Here is a 26,755-nt window from a genome sequence, read left to right as displayed (position 1 = left end):
CAGGCTATATCAATCCTTTTGACTAATACATTAATTAATCATAATCCTGATACCAGACACCAGAAACATAAAGAATACACACAAAAAGAAAAAAAGGAAAAAAATCATCACTAATGGCAATTTTTAATCTAGCACACCACAATGTACGTACAAACCTAAACTTCCATAATAGTCACTCAAAAAGTCAATGCTATTGGACTTTTTTGAATTGAACTTGAAAAATATTTGTTCTTGTTTAATAGGAACGTTTACCAGCAATTGGCGTGGTAGCGATGGGGTCAAACTGTTCTCCCTCGGTAGGGAGTCTGTTTATGGTTTTCTTGAAGAATGCTATATTTATAAACATCAGCCTGCGGCAGTAATGAAATGGTGCAGATATCAATGCGTTATGGTATATTTTAACAAGTGCTCTTACAGGTTGGGGCCATATGAACCCTATGCTGCCTTATTTAGGAAGAATGCATTTTGGTGCCTGAGTACCATTAACATAGTGTAAGTGTCAGCGCAAGTAGGGTGACTAGAGGAACCATTGTAAGTAAATCCTGTAAGTATTTGTGTAAGGGGCACAGGCTCTCGCCCTTCATGTGCCCGTCTCTGTGAAATGCACCCATGGTTGCTGGGAGCCTGTCATACATTACAGTCGGTAGGCAGGGCAGCACATCTTTGCGGTATCACTACATATCATGCCCACCAAAAATATTGCCGTATATATGGTCGTCTGGAACGGCCATATGCGATATTTTTGGGGGGGGGAATATTTTTTGAGGTTTTTGGGAGCAGGGGTTGCGGGGGTGTCCCCTGCTCCTTTAAAAATAATGCAGAGGCTGCGGGGGTGTCCCCCGCAGGATCCATGCCTTATATCACCGCATAGATATGGCGATTTATTTGTATGGCGATATTTTTACTGGAATATTAACACATGGAACATGGAACCCATCTTTGCACCACTGTCAAGCCCCTCCTGAAATACTCAGGTCACCTTCAGGAATAAGGTAACCTGAGAATTTCTGAAAATAGCGCAAAAGAAACGAGCGCATTCTCTGTGCTCCTTTCATTTGTGCTATTTCATGAGCACCTGGCCCAATGAGTTTCTCGAATAGTTGATTTCAAATATGCTGTAGAAAACTGTTTGAAAGAAGCATTTTTGCCTCTGTCACACACACCCAAGCATCAGGTTACCCCTCTTTGTTGTAGCACGACCAGCAGCGTGAACTTGCCTATAGGGAACTCTGGAGATTTCCCGGTAGGCCTCTGCACCTTTGTGTGGAATTTCCAAATGTTCCTATAGGAAATGGGTTCGGCTTGCTTACAAGTATTTCCAGTGCCTCTTGGTTTCCGGTCCACCCTTGACTAACAGAGATAGTCCACACTTGACAGCCCGACTCTCGTCCCAAAGGGAGAGATAGAGAGGGAAAGAGAGAGAGAGAGAGAGAGAGAGAGAGAGAGAGAGCGAGCTAGATCATGTATGGTACTCTAGGTACAGCTAGTATCTATATATGTTTAAACATTATTGTGTGTGTTTAAAAATGATGAGAGCATTTCTACCTTTCCTCACATCGCAAGTCTTCTTTTCATAATCCATATTTTTCTTTCTTTTATTCACACAGTCCCTCGAATCAATGGCCACCCTAAATTGGAGCGGCATTGGGATCCGGCGGGGTACGACAGCGCCTCCACGGTGATGAGCAGCGAGCTGGACTCCAGCAGCTTCATCGATTCCGATGATGACAACACCAGCAGGTCAGTGGCTCTCTGATGACCAAGGCGACTTGCCGAACCTCAGGATACAGCACTGTGGTGCTTGCTGCTCCAGACAAGGCAATGGCCTGAGCGTTTGCTGGACCAGGTGTGGATGTGGTCTGTAGCTCGTCTTAAAAAGCAGAGGTGCACCCGCTTCTTGGGATACCATCTTCAGGGCTTGAGCAAGATCTTCCAGGACCTGTGCAATGGTCTTTATAATCCTGCTTTCCCCATTTTCCTCAAACACCTCTCACTCTAACAACCAAACACAACCACACCTCTTAAAGCCGCAGCAAACCGCACGCACTTCACCACACCGCAACCACAACCACACCACACAGACCCCCAACCAACAACACACGACAGACTCAGAACCGAATAACACACCAATATGCTCGGCGAACGGTGTTAACCAAACTGAAGCTGCCATTAGTACTTCACAGCTCTCTTGCTCTTCTCCAAACTGTGTCCTACTAACACGCCTAACCTAACCTTCCCCCTTTGTTTTCAGATCCGCCAGGGGCCCACTCCGGTAGTGATAGTGTGCGGTACAAATATCCTTTAACATTAACATAGACCACAGTTACCCTCAATCTATAGCCCATCCATCCATAAGCACACATTTTCCAAGCATAGGCCAGCAAACTGTCCGACTCATAGCAATGTGGCGCACACAACACAAAATGCTACATTTGTTGCGTGCAAATATTCCACAACATTTCTGAGACACACCTAAAAAGACACACAGTTTAGTATAGTACCCTTCTGCCTCTCATTTTTCTTAGTCTGAAGGACAAATGCATTCCAGTTCCTGATCACTGATCCCCAGTGAGTCAGTGTTCCCAAAGCACACACTTATCACGATGGCACAGCATCCCTTACCTCCCCCTTATACCACTAGTCATCAGGGCATAAGTAATGAAATCCTCTGCTGTATTGTCTTATGCCTGGGATACATAACACAACATGAGGCTAAGGCATGCTACGTGAGGTAAGGATATTATGGTGGGGTGTGAATTCCGGGTCCACGATTTGAAGTCAATTGACCGCAGTCGTCCCAGTGACTGCTTATTGAGACCTCACAGACACTTAAATGACAGCCCCACTCGGCCGTGCATGGGGTCACTATACAGTGAAGGCACAGGCCACTAGTATATTCCCCCTCTGCCTGTCTGTTTACTTAGTCGGAAGGACAGACGCATGTCAGTTTCTGACCACTGATCAGGGGCGTTGCTAGGGGGGGCTAACGGGGCTATAGCCCCTGATCTTTTGGTTGTAGCCCCGTATAGAATCTCAGGAGCTACAGCCAAAAGACTAGCTAGCCCCGAGTCCCAACAGTTCCGACATCATCTTAGCCCCGGGTCTTTTCCAGACCTAGCAACTCCCCTGCCACTGATGCTCACTGAATCCGTGTTCCCAAAACACACTTTCTTCTCAAGGGCACTGAGTTGACTTGATATCGTTAGGTGAGAGTCTATAAGAAATCCCCACTCTCACAAGGTGTTTGCCAGCCACACACATGGACCCACCTGTCAATACTGTTGCTGCAGAGAAAACTCTCCATCGTTGAGGGATTACATTTGAGACCGTGGGATTCCATCCATGGGCAGGCGTCTGCTGTGCCACCACTCACCTGCCAAACTATGATGCTGCTGCCTCGCCTAAATCACCCTCAAGCCGGAGGAGGATCTTGGTATCATTGGCATACAAGTCAAAATACATCTTCAGTCAGAAGGACAAAACTATTCTGAAAAATGCTCCATGACAACTCCTTGTGTGCAAGTGGTTTTAATGCCCATGAATTAATAGCGTTAATTAAAGAGCATATAATAAGAGGAACAAGAAAGAGAAGGAGTGAAGAACATGATGTGGAAGCGGTACAGCATTTAACAACAAAAAAAGAAGAAAGGAAAAATCAAGCACTTTGTTAGAAAAAAGAAATCAGTCCTCAAGATGACCACACAAATCAAGGCCATATAGACATGGCTGCATATATAGGTTAAGCAAAACAGAGGCCAATGCATAGCCCAAAGTAACTAGACAGGGCACATGTTTTCAGTGACAATTCATAAGGTGCCTGGTGCCATCAGAGAGGGGAGATTTTGGGCTGGTCTACCCTGAACCCCTAAATGGTGCACAGGAACCAAAAAGAGGCCCTGATTGATGGTACTGTACGCTGCTGACGCTTCTAACAAAATCAGAGCTCGGGGTCCTTCAATCTCTGCCATCCTTCTGGCATCATCAATCATCCGCCAAAGCTCTTGGGGCCCTGCCTGGAAGGGGTGCAGCAGGCCCTGCGCCTCTATAAATCACTGGGGCTGGTGTGTGGCGGCCAACGCCATTACCTTTGCAGTCCAAGGAACCTGAGAGATGGGTCTACAACCTGTCCAGCATAGGTATTGTAACGAGGGGCATCACCACTGCACATTTAGAAGGCTGGAGGGACTATCATGGATAGAAGGGACATGGGCACCGAAGTATTATGCTTGTAAGTGTCTGGGAAACATTCGTGCCCCGCCCTGTTCTCTCAGGTTGCTTCATAAGATAGCTTAGATGACCTCCCTAACTAATTATTAAAATTCAAGAACAGTTGATGTGATATTTCATCTCAAGGTCTAGGGCAGCTGGCTTCAGCTCCCACTTCTGGAGCGCCTTATTCAAGTGCAGCACAAGTGCACTCCACGGACATACGAACATTTTGAAGCCGCTCATCATGAGGTTGCTCAGGTCAGACACTTCGCGTCCCATCTTTGAAGATTGGAAATAGAAGGCACATTAGATGAGAACAATCTGAACAGATATGTCATTATATATTTGTGCATGTTTTCGGTTGCCACTGCCAGGTACTCTGCACCCCGGGATTGAAGACTGTGCCGGACCCTTTCTAGCCAGCAGGTATTCATGTGGGACTGCACGGTGTGTTCTAAAGGGGGTCTCCGCATATGTGATGATGGGGATCAAGTAATACGCAACGTGCATTTAATACACGTATTCCCTTTTTCACTTAAAATCGCATTGTTACTATGATGTGCCAGTTTAACAAAATGAAGTGGGAACAGGAATCAAGGGTCCCGAAAAGCACCTATACACGGGAGCGACAAAATACACAGGAAGATGCAATCGGAAAAAGAAAGTTGAGATGTTCAACTTTTTTATGTGCGAGGGAGAGCCCCAACTCTTCCGTGACATCCCTGCTTATGACAGTACTCTCCTTCCCACCTCCTGGAGGGAGAGCCCGAACTCAACCGTGATATCCCTGCTTATGACAGTACTCTCCCACCCACCCTCTGGGGGAGATCCCCAGCTCTACCTTGACATCCCTGCTTATGACAGTCCTCTCCCATCCACCCTCTTGGGGGAGATACCCAGCTCTACCTTGATATTCCTGCACATGACAGTACTCTCCCACCCACCCTCTCGGGGGAGATCCCCAACTCAACCGTCAAATCCCTGCACATGAGAGTACTCTCCCTCCCACCCTCTCAGGGGAGATCCCCAGCTCTACCTTCACATCCCTGCACATGACAGTACTCTCCCACCCACCATCTTGATGGAGATCCCGAACTCTACCTGGTATCCCTGCTTATGACAGTACTCTCCCACCCACCATCTTGATGGAGATCCCGAACTCTACCTGGTATCCCTGTTTATGACAGTACTCTCGCACCCACCCTCTCGAGGGAGATCCCCAGCTCTACCCTGATATTCCTGCACATGACAGTACTCTCCCACCCACCATCTTGAGGGAGATCCGGAACTCTACCTGGTATCCCTGTTTATGACAGTACTCTCGCACCCACCCTCTCGAGGGAGATCCCCAGCTCTACCGTGATATTCCTGCTTATGACAGTACTCTCCCACCCACCATCTTGAGGGAGATCCCCAGCTCTACCGTGATATTCCTGCTTATGACAGTACTCTCCCACCCACCATCTTGATGGAGATCCCGAACTCTACCTGGTATCCCTGTTTATGACAGTACTCTCGCACCCACCCTCTCGAGGGAGATCCCCAGCTCTACCCTGATATTCCTGCACATGACAGTACTCTCCCACCCACCATCTTGAGGGAGATCCGGAACTCTACCTGGTATCCCTGTTTATGACAGTACTCTCGCACCCACCCTCTCGAGGGAGATCCCCAGCTCTACCGTGATATTCCTGCTTATGACAGTACTCTCCCACCCACCATCTTGAGGGAGATCCCCAGCTCTACCGTGATATTCCTGCTTATGACAGTACTCTCCCACCCACCATCTTGAGGGAGATCCCGAACTGTACCTGGTATCCCTGTTTATGACAGTACTCTCGCACCCACCCTCTCGAGGGAGATCCCCAGCTCTACCGAGATATTCCTGCTTATGACAGTACTCTCCCACCCACCATCTTGAGGGAGATCCCGAACTCTACCTGGTATCCCTGTTTATGACAGTACTCTCGCACCCACCCTCTCGAGGGAGATCCCCAGTTCTACCGTGATATTCCTGCTTATGACAGTACTCTCCCACCCACCATCTTGAGGGAGATCCCCAGCTCTACCGTGATATTCCTGCTTATGACAGTACTCTCCCACCCGCCATCTTGAGGGAGATCCCGAACTGTACCTGGTATCCCTGTTTATGACAGTACTCTCGCACCCACCCTCTCGAGGGAGATCCCCAGCTCTACCGAGATATTCCTGCTTATGACAGTACTCTCCCACCCACCATCTTGAGGGAGATCCCGAACTCTACCTGGTATCCCTGTTTATGACAGTACTCTCGCACCCACCCTCTCGAGGGAGATCCCCAGCTCTACCGTGACATTCCTGCTTATGACAGTACTCTCCCACCCACCATCTTGAGGGAGATCCCGATCTCTACCTCGTATCCCTGTTTATGACAGTACTCTCGCACCCACCCTCTCGAGGGAGATCCCCAGCTCTACCGTGATATTCCTGCTTATGACAGCACTCTCCCACCCACCATCTTGAGGGAGATCCCGAACTCTACCTTGGCATCCCTCCTCATGACACTACTCTCCCACCACCCTCTATCGTCCCCTTTCTGTTTTTTTGGAAGCCACCCCTTACCTTTATTAAGGTTTATCTGCCGATATAGCACCCTGACATCCACTCATATAACCTACACCAAATACTTCTACCCGCCCTTCTTTGCCCTCCCTCTCTTCAGCGCAATCCTCCAGCAGTAGTTTTGCTTGATGTCTACACTACGCGAAGGCACATTCACTGTCCTAAATGGTTTATTGCCTCATGGTAAAAAAGATCATAGTGGGGCCAACAGTGCATAGGGCAGAATTATTGTTTTTAGATTTGTATAGTACCAGTCCCTCAGAAAGGAGATAGGATACTATTCAGAATGCCTCCAGCTAATAGGTACCTCGTTGCGTTAAAAGCTAATTTGTTGAACATGAATTGTGTGGTCTGATTTGGGTGGAAACGAACAAATCATGTTCATTTTGTTAAACTCTGCCTCATAAAACATTGTGGTGGAAAAAATTACTCCGAAGTGCAAATTCCTGAGTAAACAACTGGTAGAGTGGTTGCATCCAGGTCTACATGTGGCAGATCTTCACAGGGCAATGGAGACAATAGCATTGCCCGATCCCATACTGCGCATGTCAAGTGCCTACTTGGTATCTACATAATATCTAAGAAACTTGGCACGGCTGAAATTACTAGTAGTGCAAAAAACGGCCTCAGTGGAAAGACACATTGTGCCCGATTTACAAACGTGAAACTACTCTGAAAATCAGGCTAATATTCTTGCAATGCATTTTTACACGAGGGCAACGTACTAGCACCAGGAAATACATTGGCCTTATGCAAAATGCACTGAACGACGGTTTTTGCATTAGGGCAAATTATCTCCGTGGCTGGCATTCCATGCGTTCATTTTCCGATCATGGCCTCCGGTTATCCGTCATTATCCTGTATTTATATATATTTTAGAAAATACTTCCAGGTACTTTTGCTAACTGGCAAACCTCAAGAAAGTCAGAGCTTTAATAAAGTGGAAGATGGCGTGAAACACGTGGGAGCTGAGTTTAGGCTGTTGTTTCACTCACTACATCTGTAGTATTTGTTTAAACATGTTTTGGATTGGAATTATGACAATGCTTGGAATGAATGATGAGAAACTGCTACTGAGGAAACATGTATTTATTTATTTATTTATTTATTTTTTAATTACGCACCTAATACCGTACTTGAGTTCAGTTTCTAAGCACGGAACCGGGATTCAAACCTATGTTGCCTGTATTTGTGCCCTCTAAATCAAGAGAAGTTGCAAGCCTGGCATCCCACCTGACTGAGCCTTTCATACTTAACAGAAATTCCGTAGGGTTTTGAAATTGCAGCTATTATTTGTGTGCCAAGAGGCAAATAATGTGTGGCGTGTGCTGTATAAGACTTGTGCTATATAAATGGACAGCATTAGTTGTTCAGCTGTGAGGCTTTGTTTGAAAATTGCAGACACAGCAGATAATCCCTTCCAAAGCAGTTAATTTCGAGGCGGTGTTTAGTCATAATTTATATTTTTCTTTTTAAATTTGCCTGTGCCAATCAACGGATAGGATTGCTGCTGCATTGTAGATGGCTGCTTTGGGCGCCAGTAGCAAAGGGCCATGTGGTGACACCAAATTGGCCCAACTGTGAGCCGTATGCTGGCACCCAAGTGACCCTTTCCTAAAACAGCAAGGGAATGATACTCTGCTGAGAAATGCTCATATGGAGGGAATGCAGAAATACACTTCCAGAGGGGGACTGGCCTATAGGGAACGCTGGAGATTTCCCGCTCGGCCACTGCTCCCTGGGTCTCTTGTGTGTGATATCCTTGTTTATTTCCAAATTTTCGCATAGGAAAAGGGTTGGGCTGGCTGAGAATGTGTACTATGGGGACACTTTGAACATTATTTCCAGGGCCTCTATTGGTTCCCAGTCCACTCCTGATTGTCTCTGCGCTGGTTCCTGAATTAGTCTGTGGGAGTTGGATACAGTAATGTGCCAGCTTGACGGATTATCGACAGGATTCTCCTTATATCCCTCCAACCTTCTTGCAAAGCCTGTCAATATCATGTAGAAGGATTGGAACTCAGAAGGAGTTACTGCTCTGGCCACCATCCAGCTCAGCAGGGCTAACATAGGTTATCACTCGCCTCTGCATATATCAGAGAGATTTAACATTTCAAGAATGGTTGATCTCACCCTTTTCCTACACTTATCACAGTTCCCGTTTCTCTTACAAATTAGGAATCGCACAAAAACAGTCTTTGAATGAAAAGCTTTTTTTTCCTGAAAAACGTATGTTGATCTAATGACTGTAAGAATGAAGAGCTCTTATAGCGTTATAGTTCACCACCAGGCACTATATCTATGTGTACTCCTCGTTTTATCAAGAGGTGAGAGAATGGCGAATAATCATATTACTTGTCGAAAACATTAGCACACTCCAACAAGAGTGCACAATAGTTTCTAACTTATATAGGCCGAGATAGAGGAAACACATTCGATTGTTGTGACATAAGGCTTCCACCAGTTAATAGTATGTCTTTACGACTCGATAGTCTGCAGTGGAGTTTCTAGTTTTCAGATGTTCTATTACAGCGTTAATGGCCGCTTTGGGGGGCTTTACTGGGTGCAAATGGCCCGCTAGCCCGAGCTGACAAGTCCAGGCATAGTGAGGGCCTTTTTGAGGGCTTAGAGCCACTATCAGCGAGCTAACCCTCCCTCCCATAGAGCCTTAACACTGTTTTGTTTCTAAAGGAAATAGGCTTCATGCATACAACGCATACACTAACACACACACATGCGGCTCACGCTGTTCTCCCTTTAAAATAAACTACCAACAAAAATGGCCACTGGACATTGTGAAGGGAGCTTGCAGCAAGTCCCTTCACAATTTCAATGGCCATTCTGTAGGTAATACCTGCGACAGTGGTGGAGAGCGGGAACAGGGACGTCATTTAGGGGTCGCACCTGCGACCCCTGAGGCCTCCCTTGCTACCCCTGTGGCCTTCCTTGCTACCCATAAAAAAAAGTACAAAAACCCATTTTCTTTTTAATTTAGGCTCTTGGGCTGTGTCCAGCAGCATGCGTCTCTTGAAGTGGCTGGTTATCTGATAGCTATAGCCGGTAAGATAGCTCAGTTGGTTGAGCTCTTGCTGCTGCAATGTATGTTTGATCTGCAGGTTGCAGGTAGGACTCCTGGCAAAGTGAACTCAGCTTTTCATCTTGCTGAGGTTGATAGGTACCAATACAGGTTGGGTGATATTGTATGTATATTTGTTCTATATGAAGCGCTTAAGTGTAAGTGCTATATAATAACACATCATTATCATTTGGCCTTGGGCGTCTTCTGGCATTCACAGTAATTTGGTATTATGGGCCTATACGCGCTTTTATTAATGATACATATGGTGATCCATTCTTGTATGAAATGTATATCACTTTACAGTGATATTGTAACTATATTTTTCGTAGTGTACTTAGAAACAATGCTATGTGATGCCACTTCCTGTTTTGTCAAGGGGTGAAAGGTTGTGTTCCATCGGTTCCTGTGATGTTACTTTGGGGTAAGGTCAAATGACATCACTTCCTGTGCTGTCATCAGAGGTCAAGTGTCGTGTGATGCTACTTCCGCGACCCCTGGCATTCTGGTGAAATGACGTCCCTGAGCGGGAAGTGAGGTAAGTGCTGTGCAGGTGAGAAAGGGGACAGGGCAAGATTCGTTGACGAAGCAGGCAAAATAGGACCCGGGTAAACACCCACTTAGAGGGCGGTGGATTAGACCTCCACACAGTCTTTGAACTTTTACTTGAAAAACAAACAAAAGCTAATAATGTTCCTGTTCTAATCAGCCACTTTTAGTCTCTTTCTGAGGGGCAAAGGTCTTTCTCGATTTAATGAGACCTTTCAAAACATGTCAGTTGTCAAGTACAATTCTTTCTACGTCAGCAGAATCTAGTTTTAAGGCCGAACGGATCCAGCAGAAAACACATATTAATAACTTGCCCCAGAGTTCACAGCATGCCCCGGTGAGCCCAAATGAAAAAGCTGTGCAGCACGAATCACACTTAACACAAGTAAACACCTCATTACTGCCGTTGCTGAGGAGCTCTTTTGCTTCGCCTGTCGGGCGCAGGACTTATGCCAGAGCAGCAGGGGGCAGAGCGGGTTCTCTGGGTACACGGTGTGCTTTCATAAGGCCCGGCCAAAGGCAGCGATACAACAAGACCTTGCAAGGAGCTCTCATCTTTTAGAGGGGCAAAGGACTTGACAGGTATGGAGGATGGCCCTATTGGACGGAACGGTGGGGCCATATGTCTGTTCCTCTCATCACCGTGGGTGGATGGGCTGGAGGGAACAGTTCCGGGGACAGTAAGTTCATTTCACTGGAGAGTGTGAGAGACAAGCCAGGAAACAATCCTGGCTCTGTCATTGTGTGGTGTAAGATAGAGAGCACTTCAGTCTAACCCCCCAGGAAGAGAAGCCTGATTGACCTCTGTGGAGAGCATGCCCTTGTGTTTCCTGAACCTGTCTAGTGCTTAATAGTAGAAACTGAAGAGGTGACGTCGATAGAAGAACTCAAAGCGCCTTGTATTTTTGTGAGATCACGCCATTGGGTGGGAATGTAAATGCTCTATACCCAAATCATCCATGTTTGAAGAAGTTTTAACTCAGGCATTTTTGAGAAACCAGGCTTTTGAAAAGGAAATGAAAGACGTCTTTATTACGCATTAAAATGAAATGGGGCCCTTTAGCCCACTCGCTCGATGCTCTCGGTGCCCTGCGAGCCATGTTTAAAGGTCACAGACCCATGGAATGTTCCAGAGGCAGTGGGTGGGGGCAATGTGATTTGCTTTGCATATGCAGCCACTCGTCCCGGGAGGGTAGCTCAGCGGCAACGTGCTCGCCTTGGAAGCAAGACAACACGAAGTACACAGGTTCGAACCACAGGTCCGCGCTTAGAAACCTCTGGGTATTTAAGCGTGTTATAAATATGCAACTAAGACAAAAAAACAATTATGTAAAAAACAAACAATTCCTGTAACAGCGCCTCGATGCCTATGGGCTGTGTGAGCGCTTTAAAAATGCAAAATAAAAACCCGCTTCGCTCTGAGACACTCTCGTCTGCCAAACAATTCCTATAGGAGGCTGTGTTGGAAACCTGAGAGACAAGCATTGGCAATGCAAACACATTTGGCTTTTGTGTAGGCACAGGATCGAAAACGGTCAGGCACTGCCATAATTCCCTAACTGGCCTTAAGATGGCAAACGTTGACAGTACATTGTCATATTAAGACATTGCTTGCCACATAAGGCAAAACTCTTTGCTTTGCCAATGCTTCTTTTTAACAGGAATGTTAGTACAAGCGCAGGGAAACGGACGCTCCTTATAAATTAATTTGCTGAATGACACTTGGTTAAATAATTTTATTTCACCAGACGCAAGTCATGATATGATAGGTTGTTTATAACACGCTTAATATCCAGAGGTTTCTAAGCGGGTTATTTATAACATGCTTAATATCCAGAGGTTTCTAAGCGCAGGCCCGGGGATCGAACCTGCATTGTTTCATGTGGTCTTGCTTCCAAGACGAGCACGTTGCCCCTGAGTTACCCTCCCGGGACCTGCCCAGAAAGTACAGCACTAGACTCAAAGAGATCCAAAGGGGATGCTTGTAGGGCGGGGACGGGCAGATAGCGGGTGGGAATTGCTGCAGGGACTGACATGGCTCTAGGCCTTCAGTGGGTGGTAAATACCAAAGGACACCCACTGGCTATGTATCCCGCCTCACGTCTCATCTCTCTCGTATCTTCACTTCCCATGACAATAGTTTCAGCAAATAGTCAGTGCTTGCAGCCCTTCCTAATAGCAGCGGTCGAAGTGGGAGGGAGCAGTTGTCAGCGGTTCTCCTCTGGTTTTCTTTATTACATTTTACTGTTCCTATACTTTTATTTTGAAAAGAAACCGTTCCGGAATGGTTTCGTTTAAAAAAAAAAGTGTGGGAAGACGCTTATGCTGAACGTTCCCTTAAATGGCAGGCACATGTGTTTGCGGGTTTGTATTGTGGGTGGTAGGGGTGTGGCGATGGGGTTTGTAGGAAGTCGGGACAGGCCAGTAGGGAACGTAGTTCCACTGCTTCTTTTCATACACTTCGACCACTGCATAACAGACAAACTCCTCACACATCTAATCACTAAGAACTTTCTTAGCTGACCATGGCTCACATATAGTGTAGCACGTTTATAAACACGAATGTTAATAATGCCTTATTCATTTCTGCCAGTGCTACTGTAATATATCATGCAAGGTACTCTGTAGGATCTAATGTACTGTTAGACTACATTCCACCAGAAACCCAGAACTGTTGCTGCAATACATCTCCAGAACGCCCATAGTGCTTTGAAGCCAAACCAGTGGGAGCCTAGTGTTAGCAAATGCCTCTTAAGATAAGCCGCCTCTGACTTTCTGCGGTGCAATGGTTCTAGGCATGGATGAGACTCTTTGAATGGATCATAACCCCTGCATTGCAGGTAACAGCTCCCATTTCACACTTCGTTAGTTTAGCTTCATCATTTCATATGGGGACTAGCCATATGCCAAACAGTTTTGTTCCTGCCCCCAACGGAAGCAATCAATCCTGAACTGCTAGGCCCAGACCCATCTGCACTGCAAGACAAGCAACTCCCAGCATGTTTTGGCTTTGTTGGGCTCCTGAGTGAAATGCTGCTTGATTCCCTAAGCACAGCGAGCAAAGGACGCGTGAGCCTACTCCATACGGAGACTCACTATAGCTACTTCCCTTCTGCGATGGAGGCAGGTTGCCCAGAGCAATGTCAGTGGCTATGATTAATGTAAATACCAATTTCGGTTGGGTGAAATTGTATGTAAATATGTGCTCTGTAAAGCGCTTTGGATTAAGGCCCTATTTAAAAAACACATCATTATCATTAGATCCTCCACCCACCACTTTTTGTATTTAGTTTATAGCCCTGGTTGTAGGGCAAGGACTTGAGGGCTTTGTCTTTTGAAGGCTATAATGCTCGGCTGACCTGCACTGTTGTCCTTTAACCTTCCGCTCTGTCAGCTGGCACGACTTCTGCCGCTTCACTTCTGCATCTCGTGGCCTTGCAGTGTCTCAGTGTCTGCGGCCCTGACTGGTGTAGCAGGCAGCATGGAAGCATGCTTATAGATTATTCTAAACAGTCATCCCCTGGGATGCATTAAATGCTATAGGAGACACCCATATACATTGGAAACAATGAATACATGCATGCTGTTCTAGCCACGAGTCCTTTCCACAGTACAGGTTTGTTTAGTCTTCCGAGGGACTATGCCCAGAATTTGACGATCCTTCCGGCTCTCTCTCTTTCTGGGCTGCAGGTTTTCGGGGAGTTGAGAAAGACTCCTCTTTTAGCCCTTGACTATCTCACCATTCAGGTTTTTTTTAGGGGTTATTTCATCATTTTTATCAGCTCTGCCACTGCTTTCCGCAGCGGGAATAGAATTCTGATATGATAAAGTGATGGCAACCTCGCAAATGCAGCCCTGCAGGGGAGACTCCAGCAGCACAACTGCAAGCAAAACAAATGAAAGTACGAAACTTCCCCCCAGAAATGGTAGACACATTCAATTTGTGGAATCTTACTGGAATTTCAGGAGCAGTTTTCTGGGACCTTTTAAGTACATATTGCAAGATAAATACTTCCAGCGACTGCACTGAACTCTTTTTTTTTGCCACCGTGCAATAATATTGCCTGAACAGGCATATATGCTGCCATCAGTAGAGTGAATAATGACTAGCATTAAGGATCACTGATGTTACTCAGTGCTAGCCATGAGCACTCAGTTGCAAGAACGCACATTTTCATGCTTTCAGGAAGCTAAATATATATTGCTGTGAATAAAAATAACTAATACCGCGAGCCACAACAGATGTAAATGTCCAGGGCAAGTATAAAGCCCAGGCAGCACAAACCACGCCGCCATCACGTCCTGATCTCATGTCACACATGGCTCAGGATTCACATAGCAGAAGCTGCTTTGCATGTCGCATTGTTTTAACAGTAGCTTAGAGTTGGTCTTATTTTTTCAGTGATTTTGTTCATTGGGGCGCAGTATTTTGCTCTGTAATAGGGTAATGAATCCAGCACCCGTGTTAATTTTACCGTCAACGATATCCTAGCACTATTTTCACTTTCTGTAATGGCCCGTGTATTTACCTCTGGTCATAATTGTCAGTTACCGCCTAGTTTATTCATAATATATTGGCTATAAAATGCCTTTCAACCGATCAGGTGAACATTAACCCCTTAAATGCCAGGCTATTATGCAAGTCTATGCAAAAAGGACGAGCATGCCGTCGTGCATTTGGTGGCGATTGCTTTACGGTTGTCTGCAATTCTGTTGCGGCAGTGGGATGGGATGGTTTGGATTGTGAAATTGGAAGCAGGGTTTAAATCTTTATTTTTTCATTTAAGTACCAACATATATAAATGCAAATAAAAAGAACAGCACGATCCTCCAGTCAGGTTTTCAAAATCACCAACAAATCTCCAATTAATATTGACAGGATGTATTATTTGTCCATTGTAATCCCAGCTATTCATTGTGTGACCTGAAATAAAGCTGACTGCATTATACACTATTCTACACGGCCACCAGCCAAGGCCTCTCCTGCAATTCTATCCTATTCTTGATCCATGCACCTCTAAGGGTGTCTGTGCATTGGGGACTTAGGCATTTAATAGACGCATGGCTTCCTCTGGCAGCCTGCCCTGTTTTACACACTTCAGTGAGGGGAGATGAAGCATCACCCCTGGATTGAGAAGGAAGGCTCCCAGTAGAGTGAACCTTTTCAGCCACTGTATCCTCACACGCAAATCTCCTGAAACCGTCTGAATGTGTAGACATGGGCAAAGGTTACAACACTCTAATGCCAGCAAGTATGTTCTGAAAAATGAAATGACCGCCAAGTCCCCTGTTCCTTACATATTTAGTGATGCACGATTTCCTTTCTTTCATAACCAACCTATGCATCATATCTAAAGCGGTTTCATTATTTATGTTCCAAAAAACTCTGGCTTTATTCAAAGCACCCAGAAACACACTAAAGGAACTATGCGTCCCCTTCTCCATTCTCAAAAGGTATTGCAAAAGAGTGTAATAGGAAAAAATGGTTTATGGTCTTTGCATCGAATTCCTTGCATCGACAAAACGTTTCCATCTAAAAAAACTTCCATTGAATGCATTTTTTTCTTTCTCCCAACCCCATGTTTTTTACCCTTTAAAATGCATCGGAACAAAAATTAACCCTTTACCCCCCAAAAATATGCATTCGATGGAAAATGTTGATGGCATGGCATTGGATGCAATGGCATTCGATGCAATGACCAGATGCCGGAAATAATGTATATGGTTAATCTAGGGTTTGATCATTGGCTTTACTCAGTGATATAAAAGGTAACATTCTTATTATGACTACAATATATGCTGCAAGTGATGATCAAAAATGGACACTGTAAAATGTTCAAAAGATGTATATAGAGAACAGCCTGGGTGCATTACATGTGATGCTGTCATATAACCTATGCAAAGCACTTTTAAAGGTGCTCCACATCAATGAAACAATTTAAATATCTTGTTCACAAAAGAAAGCAATCTTTCTATGAATGGCACCCACTTCGGGAAATACCACAAAGTTAAGAGTATTAAGTAGACTAAGAATTATTCTCAAACCAACTCTACGTAGCGCGACAAACAACTTGAATTCAAATGGAACATGATTTTGGACAAATCTTCAACTCAACACTACTATTGTTTACTAAACAGGACACGCCCGGTTCATTAGAAATCTTAGCAATTGCGATCCAAGTTGGCAAATCGAAATTACAGGCTGACAAATCAGCTGGTAACTGGCCCACAATTAAAGGAGGTCTTAATGTGCACATTTCCAATTACACAACAGTAATATTGGCTACCAGGTGACAGAAATGTAGAGGCAATTCCAGTTATTATAAGTATGTCAGGTTCTATACCTGGCTGGAGGAGGCATCAACTCACCAAAAGATACACTTATAAAAAAAATAAACAGGTTCAGCAGGTACCAGTTGAAACTCGTTGTTAAATGTTTCAGTTGAGGCTGAGATTGTAAACCAATCAGCTCCATAATATATACCATCTACATTCACAAGTGTTTCAAAAACAGTGGGCCTCATTACAAGTCCGGCAGGAACCCTGCCGGTGCTTCCGGCGCGTTGCCCCCTGACTCGTAACATTTTTCTGGCACCTAGCTTCCCGGTGCCACTGGGACAAGTCCCGGTGGACCGTGAAGCTGGGTGCTGGTAAATGTTAGTCCCCATTCCCATGGAGTCCAAAAGACAAACTGCAACATACTTACCAAAGCGAGTTTGTCATGTACATGATCTATTGCCATTGTGTAATGTGGGTACAGCAACAAGAATGGTAAAAGATTACATAACTGTGCATAAAAGTGATATTAGAAATGGTAACATCAAGTCTCCTGTTTCACGTCATTTGCACTGCTAAAGTCACTGCACTTCACAGCTCTACTATCAAGTTCTGGAGATGATCAACATACTACGCCATGGGGTAATCATAAAAATTGTCTACAACAGAGACAAACCATTTGGATTTTCTATTTACAAAGTTTGTTCCCGGATGGGATGAATGAGTTTCTCACTCATAATAGTTTCATTTGAACATTAATTATTTATCTGAATTAAGTTCCTCAACCTTTCAGATGTACCATGTTAAATACATCTGGAAAATATTGCTATGAAACGAGCTTAAATGTGTAAGCAGCGCTTTTTCCTATATTTTCACAAATGTGGAAGCCCTTTGACTGAGAACAGAACATGGCCCAAATGCCTGTTCTTTGGGTTGGTTCCCACTCAGAATGGTCTGCAACCATGTTTTAGCTCACTGTACCTTTCACCGAGGGGAAATAACAATGTGCATATCAGGATGGTGCCTGCCTCTAACTCCTGTCACTCAGTTCCCAGCAACTGTTGGTCTGCTCTCATAATCTGCCCCAGTGAGGATCAATGGTTCACCGGTTCGCTCCCATTCTCCTCTGCCCAGGCTTGGTCTGAATTGATGGCTGCCAGACTCTATATAATCTCTGCTGAGACACGGTCAGCCATGGAGGTAGGGGTAGTATGTGGAGGGCATGGGAGGGAGACAGTGGGAGTCTGTTCCTGGGTTGAGACAGATCCATGGTCATCTGGAAAAGGGGCAGTTAGCGCCCTACCTGCTAGGGTAAAAGTTGGCTCCACATGGGTGGTGGTATCCTGCATGCCGTCTTCCACCACCAGAGCCCCCATCTGCTGGATCCCAGTTTGGGTCACAGTGACACTCTCAGCAGGGCTGATGGTGGTGGTGCTTTGGTCACTGTGGCTGGGGAGCTGGCACCATCTGCTTGCGGTGAGATGGGGCTTGATGAAAGCAGGTGGTGGTGGAACAGTGTCCTATGGAATATTCAACTCTTCCCAAAATTTGGGACAGGATCACTTACCACCCCCATTACTGTCATCCTCCCAATCATCTCCATCATCATCTGTGTCATAATGGTCCCCTCAGGTGAAAGCACAAAGTAAGTACGCTCACTGCATGGCACACTTGTAACATTTAATACATGTGCACCATTTAGATCTGCATCACATCTCTCAGCTAGTAATGTCCACGTTGTGGTGCATTGCAAGAGTAACCATGCTCCACTCGAATGGAGATATAGGAGTGGCTTTCGGAAATGACTACTCTGGATATGGACCGTGAAGTGGTGTAAACACATTCATTTATGCACTTCTTTCTACTCCTCCCTATGTTCTGCCACTGTCACCCAGGAACGGTTGTTGCACACTGTCCACTGCCAGAGATACCAGCCCACACCAGGGTGCCTCGGGACATCTCCATACAAGTAATTTACCGGGAGGGCACCACTAATGAGAAGTCACCAAAGGGGTATCCATCCCTACTGAGGCATCGACTTGGCCACGTGGATGTATGCTACAAGTTACCCAACAAACGTCCCGCAATAACATTCTCAAACACAACACTCCAGGACACTGTGCACATACCAGCTAAGACACACAGGACACAGCAATTGAACAACACCCCCTCCCCCGCCCAACAGACATCAAACTATGGAAAGCTGCACCTCTGCAAACACCTTACATATCACAGTCCCAGTAAACAGATACTAACGACACAGGAACACAATCTTCCGGTCTGGGCACAAGTGGCTCTTTGATCTTGACACAGAACAGGTGGAAAAAGAACAGCATGCAGAGGTGATTGGTGCTTTGGTCTGCACGCATCAACACAAAAGCAAACATATCTTGAATGTTCCCTCCCTACCTACTTACCTAAACCCCCTCCTGCCGATCCACCGGATGCCTATGCAAATAGCATTGGTGCACGGTGTGAATCCCAGTAACATAACATAACTTCATCTTTTACTTACAAGAGGTCCGCTGCTGCCAAGGCGGTATGGCCACGCCAGATGCATGCCCGAATGCCCATCAAGGTGTCCACTGACTGCTCCCCTTATTAACACGCTCAAATTCTACAACACAACACACAATATGCATACTAACTAAGTCACTCACAAGTGGAAATTGAACATGTCTCACAAAAGACATCAAACATCAAAACTCTACACATCGCCATGCAACTCATATAGCCCACTGCCAACACACGCATCCTTGCACTACAGGCACACAAGGATCTCCTGCCCTGAACACGAAAAACCTAGACACAGACCCACCCGCAGTAGACGGGTATTTTTCGGACCGCACATGTCAACACTGCAGGAACGCCATCATGGATATTACCTCTTTCCCCATTAACCAAACCCAGCCTCTCTCTTCTGGATCCGCCTGAGTGCCTGGAGACCTTCCATATGGCAGTGGAGGTCGGTATAGAACCTATTAACATAACATGGCTTGGAATTGGATGCAGTGAACTAAACCAGCGGTCTTCAAAAGAGGGTACAGATATCCTTTGCCTCCATGTCAAGAAACATTGGGAGAAAAAGATTGAACGCTTCTATGCCAGCCAAACCAAAAACAAAAACAACATCTCCACAAGCGACTAATCTGAAGCAGACCAGCCAGGCAGAGGCGTTGCTAGGGGGAGCAGGGGGCTGAGGGGGCTATAGCCCCTGGTCTTTTGGTTGTTTAGCCACGGATATCCAGATAGAAGCTCAGGGGCTACAACCCAAAGTCTAGCTAGCCCTGAGTCCCGACAGTCTGACATTAGCATAGCCCCGGTTCTTTTCTAGACCTAGCAACACCGAAAATGATGCCTTTCTCCAACGTTGGCGCCGCGGGAAGACTGCTAGTGCTAGCACGGACATCATCTTATGAATGACCTTGACTCCGCCCTGCACGCCTTTCAGAGGCGTTGGCATGTCAGGAAGTCTCCAGAAATCCTGGCAGGACCCTCCTCCTCTGGTGACAGGCTAGATACACAGTCAGTCCAGCACGCTAACCAGGTTGGTCACTCCTACCGTGTGGTGCCCGAAGCTCTTTTAAATCTCCACGTCGGCTTGCTCCGTCACCTCCCTGAGATGCAGCAGGGAGGCAGGAAACACAGTCGTGTTTGACATTGGACACTCTTCACTTAAACGACAGTAGATCGTCTCTTGGGAGGAAACTTTTTTTGTCAACATTCCATATTTTAAGCCGCTTAGAGACAATTCAGCGCGCAGCGTGTGTAGTTTGAAAACCATAGAAAGTTATGATTTGTGTCTGTGGCCTGTACACTGTGTTCGCACCACTAGTAAATGGCGCTATATGGAAAAAATGAAAGCAGGAGCCAGTGCAGGTGCCCCAGCGTCAGAAGTGTCCTAGAAATGTCTCGGACATTCCTTCCATCCCTAAGAGGGCTAATCCGGTAACTTGCAGAAGGCCCCTCTGAACCTGCTGTTCCAGGTGCTTCTACAATAAATCATAAGGTGGGCGCGGCCACTTGGTCGACAGCACATTACCCGTAATTATCGGCAATTATACGCTGCAAGAATTTGAAGCGCTGCCGCCTCAGGTTTCTACCTTACCGCTTATGCGATAGCCAGACTTAACTACTGGAACAGCATCTACCCCAGGGCCCCCAACAACAATGTTAGCGGGAATCTATAGAGTACCCAAAATCATGAAACCCGACTTACCTTCTGCCTGAAACACTGACAAAGGGAACAAGCTCAGTTAAAAACCTTGTGCTTAGTCCACGAGGCGCTATATGGCTTTTCTCCAGGATATCACTCCAAGGTCTTCCAGTCCTATCCACCAATGGAGAACCTGAAATCCGGGCACCTGTGCATGCAATACACCTACACCACCAGATACTAAAGCATTAGTGATCGACCCTTCTCGCTGGAAGACACTCCAAACCACCTACCGCCGCAAAGTGGTTTCATAAAGTTCTGGAGTTCCCTTAAAGGATGACTTTTACACTGCCCCCTGTTCGTTCTCAGCTTTCTCTAGTTGTACCCCTCTCCATACCCTCCTTCTGGTCACAAACCTAAAACCGGTGATTTATTGTTAAATTAATTAACACACACTTTTATTCCATTGGCCCTTCTTCTGTCAACGGTTGCCTGTCGAACCAAGGGTGGACTATGAGCCAAAAGTGGACCTGGACTTTCAAAGTGGCCCCATATTAAAAAGTGTGTCGAAGCCCAACCCCTTTCCCATAAGAACATTCAAAAATAAAATAGGTAACCATACAAAAGAGGCCTGTGATGCAGAGGACTACCAGGAAATCCCCAGAGTTCCCTGTAGTCCAGTCCACCTCTGTGTAGAACCTGTCTGCAATGGACTTGATCCTGGCATTCCAGCCAGCTATAGGGTTCTACCATGCACCTTCCACGAGGATTGGGTTTGATTTATTAAATTTGTGAAGAGCACAATTACCCGAATTCCAACTGCATGGCACTCATTACAAAAAAGAGAACAAAAGACAGTTCAACAAAGAATACATAATCTATAAATAAGTGGCATACATTAAAATCATCATGGACTTCCCAAAGCTCACTGGGGCTGCACAATCTGCAGTGGAGGTGCAGTGGACTCTGCCAGTGGACCCCAGGGGTGCATGTGTGTGTATGCATACTCTGAGCCTTCCCCCCAAAGAGGTGCATACACAGACCAGTTGGCAAAAAAAACAGCCTATATTGCTTTGAGTAAACCCGACAAATGATGTCTGGATGCTTGCCGTATGACGAGTTCCATGAAAATAAATACGTTTCTGAGAGCTAATTAGAAAATGAAGGCTGAAACATGTATTTCATGATTTTGCTCTTAAAATGCAAGGAAAAGAAAATAGGGTGTTTTTTAAAAATCAATTACGCTTTTAACATTGGATCTCGTGGGACATTGAAAGGAATGGGGCAAATGGCACTTGGCCGTTAAGTAAGGTGTTGCTTTGTATCACTTCACGTAAAAGGTGGGTGTGGTGCCTTGGTTTTTAAAAAATGCAGTTGAACGATTCAGGGGAAGAAGCTTTGAGATCAAATCATGTGTTATTTACTTATTGTTCCGTGTGAAGCAGCCCACGGCCCGGGCGGCACTGGCAGCCCACCGCCTCCCACCTCCTGAGTGGCAGCCCATCGCCTCCCACCTCCTGAGTGGCTGCCTACCGCCTCCCAACTCCTGAGTGGCAGGTGCACGTTAAACATGTTTCGCAATTATTTGCCATGCAGGGGTTGGAGAGGCCCAAATGGTGCTATTGTAAGAAACCACTAAACAAAAACAACTTTTTTCACCAAAAGAAGAAAATAGATTCTAATAGAGCATTAAAACAATGTCTGTGTGCTAACAGAGCTTTAAAACTTGTGTGTGTGTGTGTGTGTGTGTGTTGGCAGTTTTTAAACGTGTGTGTGTGTGCTAACAGAGCTTTTAAACGTGTGTATGTGTGTGTGTGCTAACAACTTTTAAACGTGTGTGTATGTGTGCTAACAGAAAAGTGTGTGTGTTTGTGTGTGTAAGAGAGCTCTAGAAGGTGTGTGTGTGGGTGTGTGTGCTAATGGAGTATTTACAATTGTGTGCGTGTGTGTGTGAGTGTGATAAAAGAGCTTTTAAAAGTGTGTGTGTGTGTTTCTGATACCCCTATTTACAGTTTGGGCACCCCGAGCATTAGGGTTGCATTATGAGTGCGGTGGTCATGGTACCTACTTGTGTATTTTAAATACGTGCTCGTTTTAATATAGCGGGTAATCATGAGATGGGATCCCACAGGACATTACTGCGTGGGGTACATTGAAAATACTGCATGCAGTCATTAACCATAGCCTACATTTACCCCATTCAAGTATGTTCCCCATACAATCAATGTCCCCTGCCATCGTCCCATGTGTAAGATTTGAGGTGGAAAGCTGGGTCTTCACATAAATCCTTAGAGGATTATATGCATAGGATATTAATGGAACCCCTGGATATCATATCTGATGTCATCAGTGTTCTCTAGTTTTCAGTGATGTCATATTTGACATTATCATCAGTGTGTTTATGGGCTCCGCAACAGGGGCCTCATATTTAAGGTGAGCCGCTTCCAATATCTGCAAGATTGTAGGGTTTTTGTTGGTTAAAACACCACCTTAACATCACTTCAACTACAGGATTTCCACTGAACTTCAAGGCTTTTGTTGTGTTGAGCTGTTTTACTTTAACTCTGTCTTAACTAAAGTTGTTTCACATAATTTCGAAAGTTTTGTGATGCTTTATCCATAGGCATCAGTAGCCATACCTTTCTCGTGTAAAAAGGATGAATTTTACTTCCTAAAAAATATGAACTGTCTTGTTTGGCTACCTAATATGGGGTATTAATCTACTACCACTCATAATTAACGTAACTCACATTTCTTTTTTCCCTCTACCCATCTCAAGACGTTTTACTCCTCTGAACCTCAAAATGAAAAACTTCAAAATGTAAACTTGCCAATATAAACAGATTTCCATTTTAATGCAAAACAATGCATTCACTTTTCAGTCAAGTCTTACGTCATTTCCCCTTTCATCCATACTTGCGGAAGTCCGTCCCACGCACCGCAAAACCAAACATTCTCTTTAAGAGCTTTGTGAACATGCAAGGGTTTACCAGCACTGGCCATGCCCATCTCCCGCTGACTGCCCCCACCAGCATCACCCATCAGCCCTTTTAACTGTTGGACAGGAATGGGCACCTTATGCGCCGCAAAACCATTTTTTAGGCTTCTTTTTGTCTTTCTGAATATTTCTTCTGTTAAATTGGGTCTGCATCATGCACGTCCTGCGACAGGAGCTTCTTCGCAGTAGATACTCCCATGCGCTCTTTATAGTGCCTCTGGGCCGGAGAACCAGTGTGTTGCGTGCCTCTCTTGTCGCTCTCTGGGCCTGTCGGCATTGTGGCGCAGTTTCTGTCAGTGGAATAAGGTCTTTGGTATCCCTCCCTCGCACAATATTTAAGACTTTGCCACACATCAGAGGGGACATGAAAGCAGCGCTTGTGAGGTCATTAGGGGTCTGTTGGATCCTCCAAGCTCGACCCGGCAGAGGCCCCGAAGCGGTTGTCGCTGTGAGTGTAGCTTGCACTGAGGGACCAGTACAGCCTGTTGCCAGACAACCGACCGAGAAACTACTTGGGCGTAATCCCTAAGGGTACAGTCTCTGCACCTCCCAGGTTAACCCCCAAGGTTCTTTTGGCGCCTGGTACCATGGTTCTGCTGGAGGGCCTCCAGGGACCTGTGGATTGGGGCTCCATCTAGCAGGTAAAATCCTGCACATCCCTAAGAAAGCAGGCTGTACTGGTTTGTACAAGATGGCTGATCAACAGCTGTGGAAAAAGGCAAACATGAGATGTGACCCACCACCAAAGCCTTTGTCTCAAGAGGTTCAGGAGACCTTTAAAAGTATTTCCCTGGGTGGTTCGTCCCCAGGGGAGACAGCAACAAGGTTGGGGTCACATGATATGATCTCCCTGGTTCCTTTACTGACTACCATGCTGTGGGGCACTTTTGTTTCCCTTACTGCCTAGCATCAGACAGATTGGACTATGTTGTATCGAAAACCTCATCTAATGTTCTATGTTTTTGGACTATAAGTGGAAAGGCAGGTGTCACGTAGCCCACGGCAACTTGGTAATTAACAAGCATATACTCAACAATAGAGCCTATGGGAAAAATGTAAACCGCATGGTCCTAGAAAACTAATAATAATAAATATTACTACAAATTCATAATGGACAGCAAAGCAGAAACAGAAGCCTAACGTGCTAGAACTCGATAACCAAAAGAACGCTATAGACTGACAATTGTCACATGTTCACAAAACTAATGTACATTAGCAGCCTGGGCAGGGGATCCAGCCCATCAGATGGCTAGGAACGCGGGCTGACATTACCAGTGAAAGGTCACGTTCCAAGCTGCCTGACGGCTGGCTCCCCGCCCGCCATCTTTCCCCACCAACCCCGTTTTTGTTTTGGTTCCCTCTCCCTCCCCATCCCACTTACCTGTTTGCGGCAGCAGGGATCCGCCACCACAGCTCTTTTCCCCGTATGGCCACCATGGAAATGGAAGAGGCCTTCCAATTCCCTGGCAGCCATGTTGGTATAGTATTTTCTCCGCGAGAACGGGATGCTGCAAGGCGTTCCATTCACAGAGAGAAAACACTTTTTTTTTGTAAACCATTTAGCACCCATGTAGTGAACTACACGGGTGCTAATGGCGATATGCCCCTCGGTGGCTGGGCCCACCCTGTGGGTAACATCCTGCCACCCTCATTAAGGGACCCTCGCTTCACTCGGGCCCTTACCTTGGGTGGTGGGCAATTACCCACAGGGTGGGCCTGCCACCTCGGGGCAAATCGCCTCAGTATATGTTATGTTCTTGGATGAAATTACATAGTCAACCATTAACACGCCCTCGCTTCGACATCCACAAGGACGCGAATGGCCTCAGTGACACAGCAATCCCAGAGTGTCAGGAGAACAGAATCTTTGACAGATTCCAGTTGCTGATGAAGTTCTAGACTATGGATTTGAACTTATGGTTCTTTAGTAGCGTGCATGCAATGGATGGAGTCCAAATAATCGAATCAACTCACAAAGATGGCAATGGTTGTTCTTTTATTAAAAATTATTTAAAACAGGGAGGTTACAAGGGACATCAACGGACGTTCGCTCAGTTCTTGTCAAATTTCACATCCTTATATGCAACAAATAGTCAGCAGTGACGTCATACTGCGTAGAAAATAAAAACCTACAAGGGATAGTGATACGTACAAGGGGAACATTTAAGTATACTTTCTATATGGGGTGGGACTGTGATTGGCTGTCTACTGCCAGGTGGACAACTTATGCCTACCCCTAAAACATGTCATCTTCAACACTGTTAAGTAAATGGTATATCATTGGCTCTCAAACTATAAGGCCTTTGTTATACAGCCCTCTACAATTGGTTGGCACTCTCGTGCCTTGTCTGGAACATTCGGTTCCCTAAGCAGCACGTAAACTCATTCCCAGGTGCCAGGAGGTGGACTTAACTTTACCTCCCCACCCAATTAGCCCAACATCTCTCATCACCCATACCTTCTGCCAAGCAGATTGTCTTTGAACTTGGCCTTGCAAAGTATCCTTGTCTGTTGGAATATATGGGAGTACAGGCTTTCAATATTGTTCTAGAACTCCAAACCCAACTCTATTTCCATCCTCAGCTCACGTGACAGCAGACCATGATCCTGGTTCATTCTGCAGCATTTAAATGTCTTATATGAATAAAACTTGACACTCGTGGTGCTCTTTCTTTGCCCCTCGATAAGGGATGATTCATCCTTCTAACATTTATTGCATTCAAGAATTGATAACCGACCTTAGTTACTTTTGTTTTGATGCCAGGCCAGACAGCCCTGTCAGGATCTTCCACAATCTCAGCTTATTCATGCTGCGACACAATTCTCGACCTTTCCTCTCCATGGGATCTGGCTTACTAAAATTCATGACACCGATGTCCAGCTTCTACAC

At 45.7% G+C, this 26,755-nt stretch overlaps 1 protein-coding gene across 4 annotated transcripts in view; it reads left to right on the top strand.

Moving 5' to 3' along the window:
* Window positions 1-26,755, top strand: part of DVL1 (dishevelled segment polarity protein 1) — a 940,598-nt gene that overhangs the window by 811,189 nt on the left and 102,654 nt on the right. For all 4 annotated transcript variants that reach the window (XM_069610109.1, XM_069610108.1, XM_069610110.1 and 1 more), the window contains one exon: window positions 1,608-1,740. In XM_069610109.1, the coding sequence (XP_069466210.1) occupies window positions 1,608-1,740 (133 nt within the window). The remainder of the gene's footprint in view (window positions 1-1,607; window positions 1,741-26,755) is intronic.

The sequence above is a fragment of the Ambystoma mexicanum genome, chromosome 8, assembly GCF_040938575.1.
Source record: "Ambystoma mexicanum isolate Mex_15411 chromosome 8, UKY_AmexF1_1, whole genome shotgun sequence".
Classification (NCBI taxonomy): Eukaryota; Metazoa; Chordata; class Amphibia; order Caudata; family Ambystomatidae; genus Ambystoma; species Ambystoma mexicanum.
Note: the sequence above shows the minus strand (reverse complement) of the source record. Positions and strands in the feature narration are given on the sequence as shown.